At 36.4% G+C, this 13,943-nt stretch overlaps 1 protein-coding gene across 14 annotated transcripts in view; it reads right to left on the reverse strand.

Moving 5' to 3' along the window:
* LOC123876561 (myocyte-specific enhancer factor 2) overlaps positions 1 to 13,943 on the reverse strand; it is an 88,718-nt gene that overhangs the window by 19,187 nt on the left and 55,588 nt on the right. For 13 of the 14 annotated variants that reach the window (XM_045922937.1, XM_045922950.1, XM_045922879.1 and 10 more), the window contains exon 2: positions 244 to 390. In XM_045922937.1, coding sequence (XP_045778893.1) covers positions 244 to 297 — 54 coding nt within the window. In that variant the 5' untranslated portion in view covers positions 298 to 390. Of the gene's footprint in view, positions 1 to 243; positions 391 to 13,943 lie in introns of those variants that run through there. The other variant, XM_045922945.1, reaches the window with a different exon arrangement.

Here is a 13,943-nt window from a genome sequence, read left to right on the forward strand (position 1 = left end):
TAATAGAGTCCGGTTGGCACCCTTAGGTACGGAACCAGTGGCGTGCAGCTCACTGGGGTATAAAAGTACTGCCTACCCTAGTTGTACTAAATCAAAACTTATTTTCCATTATGGCTTGCCAGAAAGTAAGCTCATACCTTAATGCTTACCCTGGCTTTTAACTCTCGCGCCACTAACGGAACCCTAACAATAAAATTAGCAACTCTAACCACATCTCTAGTTGAGCTTGGTAATTGTACCAACCTGTCGATTCCGTTCATCCGTAATCCGTGATATTTGTATTTTCTTCCGTCCCATGGTGGCAGCAATCTTGGAGGGGGTGTGAGGAGCGGGGGGAGAACAAGAGTGGCCGGACGGCGGGCTGCTACTTCGGACGTCAACAGCTGCTATCTGTGGCCAAAGAAAAATAAACATTAACATTTTTGGGATATGGTTCATATCAAATTGAACTTTGCTGGCGTCTTGTGGCGATTATGGAACTGAAGCCGCCGAACTGAAATCGTTATAAATGCGAAATTGTTTGTTTGTTGGTTTGTCTGGCTACCATTTTTTTAGCTATTCAGGCTTTTTTTTATTCTGGAGTTTCAAAGAGTTCCCACGGGATTTTTAGAAAACTAAATGCACGCGAACAAAGTCGCGAGCATCAGCCAGTAAAAAAGATATCCTTCTCCATCGAACTATTGAAGTTTTGATGACTTCATAACTTCGATCTTGGTGGTCACAGATACAATGAAAATAAATGCAAAATCATTACAGATTCAATACACTGTCCCCTTATCAATAAAAATGCAATCACAAACAAACCGCGCAGGCATACAAGCGCCGTGCAACATTAGCGTATCCATAATACATCAGTTAGGTCACAGATTTGCATAATGACCCCCACTGTAGAGCCCCTATAACCTCGTTTTTTCTGATCGAACGATTTCAGACATACTCGTAAGATTTCACTGAGTTTCAAGCATACTATTTTTTGTCGGAATGTAAATATATTGCTCTAATCAGAACGTGTGCCTAATTAGAATTTTTGAAAAGCTACCTCCTGTTTAAAGGAATTAGCAAAAAACTTCTTGCTACTAAGTAGGAAGTGTACCTACCTAATTAGAAAAGAGCAATAGCTACCTCCTGTTTAAAGGAATTAGCAAGAAACTTCTTGCTACTAAGTACGAAGAGTATTCAGAATCAGCGGTATATTAGTGGTAGAAAGGACTGTATTTTATGTGAACAATTGGATTGCTTAGATTCGTCTGTCCCAAAGATTCTTCAGTAAATAGCGAATTCCGTTAATGGGCGAGTACCTAGCTTCTTAAACACAAATCTGCCATCCACGGCCTAATATCGCAACATAAACCGAGAAGCAGAAACAAGAGAACGAGAGAGAGAAGAGAAGAGACGAAAGAAGAGAAAATTCACAGTTCAGACCAGATAGACTGATACAGCGTCGCCGAGTAGTGCGTTAGGTGAGCGTAGAAGCCAGATATTGAACTTTTGGTCTTGAAGAAGTCAGGGTTTGGACGTAGTAGGCCTTACGTAGCATACTTAATCCGAAAATATCAAATATCAACTGTAGATGAAAGAGTACCAGGCAGCCCAGTGGTTACGGGGAAAAAATTGGCAGGTCTGACTAAAGTACAAGGAATGTCAGTTTAAATCTTCAACAACACATCAGTACATTCCCCAATATAGAATCGATAGCTTATTCTAGCAGCTCTATGCTGATACTGCGTAGACTTTATTTGACAAGATCATTGCAAAAACCACTTCATCTACTTATTACCTACATTTAATAGTAGGCAACAACTTACATCACAGTGATATTGCATAGTTTTTGAATGAAATTTTCGCTAATTGACACAATTATCTAGAGTCTAAATTTAGAAACTTTATTCATAATTGCCACCTTATCTTATCAATCCAAAATCTCAATTATTAGTCTATTGACAGTATAGTGATTAATGAAGCAGACATTTAATTTCATGAATAAATATGAGGTATAACTTTAGAGAGCTTTTTTTTGTGTGCACTGCGAGGTTTTGTCAGACTACGATCTCACCTATATATAGTACACGACAGGTTAAGATGGCAACCGGGTTGAAGACGCCCTGCAACACCCGCACAGCCTGAGCGCTAACCCGCTGCGGGTGAGCATGGGCGACGTGCGGGTGTGCGGGGCGTTCCCCGCTTCATACTCCGATTGCCATTTCAGCCTGTCGCGAAAACCCCATCGCCGGCCCACAACTAAGCACGGATCTCCTTTCAGAGTGAGAAAGATTTGGGTCAAAGACTGTAGTTCACAACAGGATTGGCAGTTTTCACACACCTTTGAAAACATTATGGAGAACTGTCATATATGTAGGTTTCCTCACGGTGTTTTCCATCTACGTTAAAGCAAATGAAATTTAATTGCGTAAAACTCTCTTCGCCTACAAGTTAGAGAGGTGCGTGACCGGGATCGAACCCGACGTTTTACCCACTTATCCCCGCTTTTTAACCCCCGACCAAAAAGAGGGGTATTATAAGTTTGACGTGTGTATCTGTGTATGTGTATCTGTCTGGCATCATAGCTCCTAAACAGATGAACCGATTTTAATTTAGTTTTTTTTTGTTTGAAAAGTGGCTTGATCTAGAGTGTTCTTAGCTATAATCCATGAAAATCGGTTTCAAACGTTTGAAAGTTATCAGCTCTTTTCTAGTTACTGTAACCTTCACTTGTCGGGGGTGTTATAAATTTTTAATTTACACTTGTTTTAATTATAAGTTGGTACCACTAGTCAGCTGTTTCACTAAGTCAGTACAAAAAGCTTTATACTCGTAGTTCGCAGTACTCTCAAGTCTATGCAGTAGGTTGTGTATGCGTTAGATTTTCCTTGAAGTTCATAAAGTAGTGTTTACGGTTTGTACAGTTTCCCCTACATTGTGCGCGTGTGCGCGTGAGTCACACACACATGCTTACACCGTATATGATGCATCAGTGAGACTTGCACTTACGTAGGTAGTAGTGACGGTCAATGTGTGGGTCAAATATATAAAGCCGAAACTACACTATGGAATAAATATTTATTACCACATACATTTTTCATCTTGTGCTCGCCTTTGTAATTCTTCATATAATTATTATATATTCTTAACATAATTAATAATTATCTTAATATAATAATTCTTAATAATATTTTTGGAGTCAATTTGCTGCTTTGTTGACTTCAGCTTTTATTTTAAGAGGTTGTGTATATAGTTAATAGAACATAATTATATTAGGTAAATCTACTTATTATTATTATTTGTTAAATATAATAAAAATTAATAATACAATTATTTAGGCAAAACATATCATTAATTTGTACGTAATGGATATGTTGTTCAATAATTTATTATAAAATAATATAATTTAAGTTAAACTAAAACTAATTATATCTTCTGAGATCTAATCCACTCTATCTGTAGAGTAAAATATCTTTTTTTAAATAACAAAGGCACCTTTTTGAAAGGATATTTATTAATATTTATCTCATTGTAAAATTGTAGGCTTGAGCAATTACTTTTTTTTGTTCAGTAATTAAAATGTCAGTTACAATCCCGACGTTGAAATGTGATTAAAATTTTTGGTTAAAATTCAGTCCTTCCAGTTATCGAGTAAAAATACAAAAATAACGCCATGAGAGCCTTCAAGTTTATCTTTTCGCGTAAATTTTTTTAATCAAAATTTATAGGGTTAACGCTAAGACGATTTCTTAAAGACAACCTAGAAAATTTGACTAACGGTCGAAATTAATAATAAAATCAATTTATCTGTAATCTGTCGATATATTCCCTAAGGCAGATTTCACCAAAGTAAAATAGCTCTTATCCAAGAGTAAATTTGATATTATAGCAAGTTTTCATGACAACTGTCAAAACGTCTAAATTTCTTAGATAAATGTTATTTCACCATTGAAAAGTCGGCCTTTAGTGAATGCTTATATTTTGAACATTACCGTCGCGTCGTTTATTTAAAGTATAATTTAAAATACGCACAAGAATGACAGATAGTTAATTAACGTTAAAGTGAGAGTTTGCTCACCTTAAAACTAACTTTGTTAACTAAACTTGAAACGTGCAACGCAACCTCTAATCGGCAGATTTATTAACGTTAGCCTTGGCACATGCATTAAGCCTATAGTAAACGTATATTGCACGTGTAAACGCAGCTTAACAGTGGGGGAGTAGGTAATAGGTATGTAGGGAAGAGGGTGTCAGGCACTCAGGTCACTATGTTTATAGGTGGCTTGTTAGGTGGCATTGCGTTTAATCAGCCATTATCAACCGCTCGCCATGAGTGACGGTAAATCTTTTTTTTTAATGGCGACATTTATATTTTTAGCTTAGAAATATTATTTAAATTACGCCACACTATGGAATTGTGGATTCTGATATAGATGTATTAAGTATGATGTTCATATCAAATTAAGTTCTTCTAGGACGTTTGGGTCAATAGTTTCTATAGTGTTATTTCCATGGATGAGTGAGGTGTTAGGTACCTACTTAAAAAAATTGGGAAATATTACAGTAAAATGTAAAATATCCTCAATTAATTAATATAATAATAATAATAAGCCTTTATTTCATTTTAATTAATTAATATGTATAAAATAAACCGTTCTTTTACAATTATAAGATGATCCAATAATTTTCAAGGTAAAAATTTCGCCGAACTGAGTAAAAATAAGATATACTTAAGTACCTTTGACGCTTCGCGTAACTCAATATTGAAAAGTTATAAAACCCTTATAAAATTCCCTACCATTATAAAAAGATTTTTAAATCCCATTATCGTACCTAAGATAGTTTTTTTCAAAGGTTCAAATACAACTAAAGTATCTAGGTACATACTTATAGTAGGTACCTACTATAGTCACACAGAAATTTCGTGTTGAAGTCTTTTTGATTTTGTAAGGAAACATATAACTGTCAGTAGGTATAATCGCAGGCCGCAGTTTTTTTAACCTTTATAAGAAAAAAAATTGCAACTAATTTGCGTGTAAAAAAAAATGCTAAGTAAGTTTGTCAAGAAAATCGTGTTTACGCCAACTTATAGGTAATCTATTTTAGTACAGCGAACGGGAACTTCTCTCGCCTTACCTTTTTCTCATGGCTCATTACATTTTCCTTCAAAGGATAACATAGGCGTGAAGCGTAAAGCGTGAGTTTGCGGAAAATTGTGGTAATTTTTTTGTAAGCCGAGAGCTCGGAGTTTACCTACTTACGATTTGCTTATCCAAAAAATTGTCGTTATATAGAAAACTAGATGTTGCCCGCGACTTCGTCCGCGTGGATTTAGGTTTTTCGAAATCCCGTGGGAACTCTTTGATTTTCCGGGATAAAAAGTAGCCTATGTGCTAATCCTGGATATTATCTATCTCCATTCCAAATTTCAGCCAAATCCGTCCAATAGTTTTTGCGTGAAGGAGTAACAAACATACACAGACACACAGACACACACACACACACACACACACACACATGCACATAAACTTTCGCCTTTATAGTATTAGTGAGATGTTTATATCTACCACCAGCAGCCTTAGCACGACGACAAGACAATGTATGTATTGCACTAAATTGGAAGTTAGAAACCGAAAAATCGTGTTCACTAACTTAGAAGTTAGTGTTTGTAAACGCCTTTTCAGTTTTTTTTTACAGTAGGTACTCTCGAAGCAAAGAATGAGGTCACGCCATCGTATTACGTCATCTCGCGGTCAACATACAAAAACAAATAGAAAGAACTTCATGTTAATTGATAGGAACAAAAAGTCTGTTTGTAATTCATTATTCACACTAAAGATAGGTAATTAACTAAACGCTAGTTTTTTAATCATAGTACATTGGATACTACTAACGTACGCTTATAAGATATCACATTTTTCTATTCTAGGTCTTTTATTCTAATTTAAGTACCTAAGTAATTAATTGTCACCTGCGAGCCGATCTCACCCGATGATATTCGATGATAAGTTAAGCTCAATCTAAGATGTTTTCAACTAAAATTAAAAATCTGTAAGATTTCAAGAAGTTAGACGTGCGTGGCCGGGATTGATCCCCGAATAGGAAGGAGTACGAAGTTTTAACGACTAGGCTATCACGACATGTAGGCAAAGCCTACTGAATGTTTAAAGATGAAACCTGAAATACGGTAGAGTATCAGTCATTGAGAGTAATGAAAGCTCAATAGTGGAGCGTGGGTTGACACCGCACCACCCACACGCAACGCCTGTGACGTACTTCCCAACCATAGTGAGAGCTGGCCGATGAATTGTGCTAGGCATTTGTACCGGCAGGGTGCGTTGGGGCTAGCTAACTGGCTGAATCCAAAATCCTGTAGGAACGCTTTGATTTTCTGGAATAAAATGTAAGCTGAGTCACTTCTCCAGGTATTTAACGCAAAAAATCCCGCCTCTCTATCTATTATGGTTTACGAGATACAGCCCGCTGACAGACAGACGGACGGACGGATGAACGGACAAACGGATGGACGGATGAACGGACAGACGGACGGGCAGCGGAGGCTTAGTAATAGGGTCCCGTAGGCTCCCATCGGGTACGGAACTCTAAAAATTAAGTACTTACTATGAGAAAATTTTGTTTTCAGTTTAACATTTTAAAAGAACGATAACACAAATCAACGCATAAAAGGTCGTAATTAAACGACCATTTTGTAAAAGGCTTTTACAAAAATGTCTCATTATTCATCCCAAGGCCTCATTCACAATAGCGTAATATCTAGTGTAGTGAAAACTACTGAGGCTTTTGTAGCCTTGGAAAAGCGTTTTTTTTTAAGTTTTACACTTTCATTACCTGTAAGCTTTGATATGACCCTACAAATATAACTATTTTTCACTTCTCATGTTCTTGAGGTTCTTGTTTAAGTATACTAATAATTGTAAGGAGACTAAGTAAATGTTTTTGAAAGACCACAATTTTACCAGATGGGTGCAGTTGCGTCTAGATATTACACGTTTTATATGAATATGTATGTGCTGACCAATTTGACTGCAAGCTGCAGAGGCCGTGGTACGCACCTCACTCAGACCTTAGCCTTAGAGCATATTATAGCTAGATAACTTATCGTCCTTCCTCAGCAATGTTGTTTTAAATTTTTAGCAGCTTAGGATTCTAGTCGAGAATTCGAAACCCTGGGAAGGGGCTCAGGTTTTCAAAGTTATTTTTATATAAAAATACCGAGCGAACAAGCAGGTGGGTTCTGATGTTAGTGACTACTGCGAATCATGAACATTTGCACCCCTTGAGGAACCACCAATGTGTTACTGGCCTGTTAGGAATTAGTTGATCCGCGCCTTTAATAACCATATTGAAATCTAGTTGGATTATCGCCCAAGAGAGTTATGGTTGCACAGTTCTAGAAAGCTTCTTTTTAACCCCCGACCCAAAAAGAGGGATGTTATAAGTTTGACGTGTGTATCTGTGTATCTGTCTGTGGCATTGTAGCTCCTAAACTAATGAACCGATTTTAATTTAGTTTTTTTTTGTTCCAAGAAAATCGGTTCAGACGTTTGAAATTGAAAGTTATCAGCTCTTTTCTAGTTACTGTAACCTTCACTTGTGGGGGTGTTATAAATTTTTAATTTACACTTTAACGCTATGGCGGCTAGAGAGGCTGGATGACCCGGTAGTTAATGTGTGCCCAGCCTAACGGTTTATTGGTATCGCGTGTATATGTATGACACAAGCAAAAGTGCATCTACCCTTGCTCCGCCGTTTAATCTAATATTGTAACACAATTATGTGACTTACACAAGTGTGTGCCAGGGTCGAGGGTGGCGTTAAGTTATCTAACACCTGTTTGTTAGTAGGCATTGGTACTGATTGTGATGGCAAATAAAATTTAGAGTATTCGCATCTTTTTCTTACCAATGTAATAAGAAAAGGACAAAATTTAATTTAGTTTAAAACTGTCAAACCTCGTGACTTTATGTGCCAGTCTTAGATAGTGTATAGTAGCTCCCTAAAATTTGGTCTTTAATTTAACATTCATTTTCCGTTTTTTTTTAGGAATATCGAAAGAAAAAATGCAGATACTCAGCTTTAAGCAATTAAATATCACTTGCTTAGCGGTGAAAGAAAACATCGTGAAGAAACCTGCCTGGGAATGTTCTCAAAGGTGTGTGAAGTCTCCTAATCCGCACTTTTCTGAGAGAGCTCAGAAAAGTGCGGATTAGGATCAGTCAGTGAGCTGGCGATGAGTTGATAACGATGATGATGAAATATTTTTTTTATTCAGATACAAGTTAGCCCTTGACTGCAATCTTACCTGGTGGTAAGTGATGATGCAGTCTAAGATGGAAGCGGGCTAACCTGGAAGGGATATGGCAGTTTTTACTCGTTTGGTTTCTACACGGCATCGTACCGGAACGCTAAATCGCTTGACGGTAGGGTGGTAACAAGCCACGGCCGAAGCCTCCCACCAGACCAGACCACGGATTTAGAAATTATAAAATTCCAAATCCCTTCCGGGAGTCGAACTCGGCATTTCCCTCTAATAAGACCAAGAGTGGTAAGAGCGCTTACCACTGCGCCATGGTGGTCGTCTAAGGTCAAAGTGATAGTTGTAAAAATAACATAAATGTTTTGGAGGCAGCTTACATAAAACAAAAGCTATAGGTATTAGGTACCTAAATCTAGCATCAAAATGTCGAAAATGTTCCTCTACCAATACCTATTTAATCGAGCAACCTGTCGTAACCAGAGAAGTTTGGAAACCTTTGTTGGCGCGATCCGATCGAATTTACAAGGAGTAGGTAAGTACATAGGAGACAAAGACTTCTAGATAATGGATTGATGTTCAGCGAATGCCTTTGTGCCTTTACTAACTGAATCGTATATTGAAATTGTTTGTAGAAGCACGGAATTACAGAGACACATACTTAGAAATACAAGATCAATTATTATTATTTCCTACTAGATGGTGCTAACGAGTCTTGGGATGGACCGCGAGTTTGTGGCGCCCAGGCCCCAAGTCTACTATTGCAATTGTGTTTCAGTTGTCTATCAATGACATCTTAATTGTTACTTTTAGCAATTTTGGTAGTCTACTAATTCAATGGCGTCACAATTGTTTTCCGATGGCGTGCCACTGGCACTTCAATGACACAATTGTAAATAATTGGTAGTCCCGTACTTAATGACAAGTCAATGATCGAATTTAAGCGTAGTCTGCTAATAGTTTGACAGTTGCAATGACCATTGGATCGCCATTGAACTATCATTGATGCGCCATTGTGCTGTCATTGCTTTTAAGCCAGTGTTTGTTTGGTTTTACAAGGGTTTTTCATCATGTTTAGCAATAGTTTGGGTATTTAGTTGTAAATTTTTTTTTTCAGATGTTTGCTCAGAGCACATGCTTTGCATTACAGTCCAATCACCACAGGCAAGATTGTAAATGCATGTTATATTTTGCACAGTATTGCAAACAAGACCAACACACGTGCCTCCACTCATGCCTGTGGAAGCTCTTCGTCTGCAACAGGCATGTGATTTAATTTTTGTTTATTTTTAAAAAAAAATACAAATTTCCACAAATATGTTTATTCATTTAACATAAAAAAGAGTAAAACATCCTTAATATAAGAGTAATATTATTATGAAATAAACAACATTATTGTATATTTTAGGATGAAAACAATTCAAGGGCCGAGTTGGAAAGTGCTATTGAAGCACAGCATTCACAAAGCCATGGAGTCAACCAAGGTCTGCTTGAAGGTAGGGTGCTGCAGCAGGCTCTCATCAACAGGCTGTGGAGAAATACATGAAGTTAATAATAAATAATTGAAATAAATGATTTTGAATTTTGACTAGACTTTGATTAGATTTTTAAAGAAAAAATAATATTTCTTTCCTATAATCCGCATAACTGTTTAGCGATTATAGCGCCACATAGGAATATTAATTTTTCTTTAAATAACATGGAATTCCACAATGTAATGTCTGTTTCTATTCAATATTTGATTAGATTAATATTGGAAACTCCAAGCATAGTAATTGATAATAATTTGCTGATCTGACACCATTACCAGAGTATTTTCCATTTAATTTCTTTGAACAGACACTAAATTGTACCTTGAATGTAGTCATCAGATTCTGATCCTGATAGCTGTTTTGTGCGACATCTCTGAAAACAATAAACTACTGTTTATTCAGTTTAATATAATGACTAAATTGTTTTTAAATATTAAATGAATAAAAAGGCAACCTTTTTCGAGGGGAATGCAACACTCGTTGCATCTCCTGCTCCTCCTGCTGTCCTGCTAAATACAGCAGCAAACTTTTCAATTGCTGCAGCCAGCCTAGCAGCAGCTTGGTTTGTTGCAGTCCCCAGTCTGACAATTGCTGCAGCCAAGTTCTCCGTCGCCTGGGCTTGAGCCAAAATGCGTCTGCATTTTGGCCTCGATATCTGCTCAAGCCTGGCCTGCGAACGCCGCTTAGCCAGGCTTTGCCCCGTCACTGGTGCGGTTGCAGTGACAGGAATGGCTCTCCAAATAGTCTAGCAGCGACGAAATCTGCTCCACTACTACCATTTTCGCAGTTCCTTATAATATTCACACTTCACAGATTTAAATATTCTGTCTACCTAGGTAGGTATTCGCAAGTCGCCTCAAAAATCAAAAATCAAAATTCAAATTGCAGAACTATCAAATGATATTGACATTTAATGTCAATTCGACAGTTACAGATGAAATATAATTATTTTTGACATTTTATTTTTTTAATCGCACTTAAAATTTATCTTTTTGGCTTATTATGATCATTTTACTTAAGGCTTAATCTTTAAAACACAAATAGATAACATTTATAATCGAATCTAGCTTAAATAAACGTTTTTAATATGTATTATTTTTTTTGGACTCATTTTGGCAAACGCTTTTTGAGCAAATGGCAATACCAACTACAATGCAACTGCAATCCAATTACAAGACCATCGGTCGGCCATTGTGAATTTAGTAGACTACGAAATTATGAACCAATGGTAATTGAATTAAAATTGCATTGTAGTTCAATGACAAATCATGTAAAATAGCAGACTTGGGGCCCGGCTAGTACTACTTGGGCCTGCCTAACTAATTGCTATTTTGTAAAAAACTTTTCGATAATTATGACAGTACACGACACGATGGCGGGGAGTATATTACAGGTATTATAGTAGTATAGTATTGTAGGAGAGAAGAGCGTAATAGCGAGAAAATACGACCATTTGCCAGGAGCTTTTGAAAAAACCTACATCCGCGAAAGAAGTCTCGGGGTTCATTTACATATATTATGTAGTTGGTTTATTTAAATATAGAATTTGTTGATAGACTACAGCGCCACCTATCAGATCTTAACATATCCACTACTTATGAACCAAGGCATTTCCTTTTGAAACAAAAATTACTTACTTAATTGGTCAAGTTCAGAAGTTACCTTGATTACTAAAGAGCACTCACCAACGATTATTTATTATTATAAAAGATGTATAATTCTGTTTTCATTTTAATAATAATAATATCATGTATAATGTAATATTTTAATAAGGAATTATATTATGTAGTAGGTACCAGGTAGGTACTTCATAAGTGCAAAGTAATATATAACAAAGGAACAGCAAAATACGTCCCCACACCTACGCGTACTGATATATTTACTTTTTACTTATATACCTACCTATAACTTTATCATCATCTATATCGATACTTAATATTATAATAATATGAAGGTATCTACCATGTTTACATAAGCAGATTATTCTTCATACAAAACTACATACTACAGCAAATAATGCGACATCATTCCTTACACCTCTCATGAACACCTGTTTTATCTCCCCGCTCTACCCGCCCTAGTCGCGTGACCTTGCAGGGGAGGCGGGGGGAAAAGCGCCCACGTGAATAACACGAATAGATCAATCTGCACCGTATTCCCTACACAATAGGGTTCGTTATCAGATAGTCCTACGTCCTGAATCCCAGCGAACAACAAATCGAAACTCGATTAAGCTTCGCCCACAATATATTGGACAAAGCGACATGCGTGCGGCAAAAGGGAATTTCAATAACGTTTGTCGTGAATTAGAATCTGGTATGTGATGGCTAATCATTGTCGGTCTTATTAAAACGTTTGCCGAAACCAATTTTATTACACGAATAAGTGAACATACTCGTACATTCGTCTCCTACTTCTCGGTGGGAAAAGCATTCCGAACCAGTGGTTCTTGACGATTCAAAAGAACTTTTAAAAGTCTAATTGAATAAAAATATTTTGAATTTTGATTTTTTTTTAAATTAAGTACGTAGTACGGGTTCGAAGTAGATTTAAATACAAACGTGGAATTTATTGCCAACGATACGTTTAGATTTTAGAGTTTTCAGCAGGATTCGAAATTATCAAGATATATGCATTATTACATATACATTATTATGACAATTATTATTATCTGATAATATTTATCAAACAGATAAGGAGTATTAACTAAGCTGCCCTTATGTAACTGGTATATTTACATTAGAAGTAAGTGGTTTAAAACATATCTATGGGTTTAAAGCGATCTAAAACCTTCAGCATTTCTTATTGACACTTTTTGGCGGCGAATCCCAAATAGGGCTGCTTTTGGTTTTAACCTAATTTTAACACAGTAAAAGTTTGACCATTTGGTAAACTTTGCTATAAAAATAGGTACAGGTCTTACTTATATTGTATAAAAAACGTTACTCGAAATAGAGACCCTTAGTCCCTAGGTACCTAATGTTTTTATACAACACAGGTCAAGAAACCAATCTTACATTTGTTCCTCAATATTCATCAAAAATATTAATTTATCGTCATCAAGATTATCACACTAATATTATAAAGGTGAAAGTTTGTATGTGTGTGTGTGTGTGTGTTTGTTACTCCTTCACGCAAAAACTACTGGACGGATTTGGCTGAAATTTGGAATGGAGATAGATAATGTCCTGGATTAGCACATAGGCTACTTTTTATCCCGGAAAATCAAAGAGTTCCCACGGGATTTCAAAAAACCTAAATCCACGCGGGCGAAGTCGCGGGCATTGGCTAGTACCTTTATATCTTGATAATTATTATCTTAATAATAATTGTCAATGATAATATTTAATAATATTTTGATAAATGATTTTATGAATGATATAATAATTTTGTAACACTCGAAGATAACATAGTCAGTGATAGAATTTTCAGGATCGAATCTCTTGAGTTAAAAAGAAAACTAATAAATTTTACCTCTTACAATATTTTTTCTATAATTTTCAGTATAGAAAAAATATCACCTTATACCTTAGCTTCTGTTCAGGTAACACAGATGTGGCCGCGGCTTTATACCTCGTTTACAGCAAGATGATATCGCCTGTTTGCCAGCGCCAGTGTCATTATAGAAGAGTAATCCATTACTCGTATGCGGCTCAGGTTCACTTTGGTTTGGTTACCTTTATACATTGTTCCTACCCAACATAGTAGCAGTAAATAGTATTTACTAGAATACAAGATGAATGCAGCCCAAGCACTAATACTTTCTGAGATCTTTTTAATCGACATAGCGCGTGCAAAACCCGCGAAAGAGCCTCAATAGCTCAACCGGTAAAGGAGTGGACTGAAAACCGAAAGGTCGACGGTTCAAACCCCGCCCGTTGCACTATTGTCGTACCTACTCCTGCACAAGCCTGACGCTTAGTTGGAGAGGGAAGGGGAATATTAGTCATTTAACATGGCTAATATTCTTTTTTTTTTGAAAAAAAAAGAGATTACGAACCCTAATGCGGCTATTTGGATTCTTAGGATTGGAATTTGGTTTTTTCTTGGAGTTAGTTAAACGGAAACAGGAATATCATTTAGCTTTGTAGAAATATAATATCTACTAAGTATGTATTTTTTTTAATAAAAATGATTCTTTCAAAAAGATGTGATAG

The sequence above is a fragment of the Maniola jurtina genome, chromosome 2 (assembly GCF_905333055.1).
Source record: "Maniola jurtina chromosome 2, ilManJurt1.1, whole genome shotgun sequence".
Lineage (NCBI taxonomy): Eukaryota > Metazoa > Arthropoda > Insecta > Lepidoptera > Nymphalidae > Maniola > Maniola jurtina.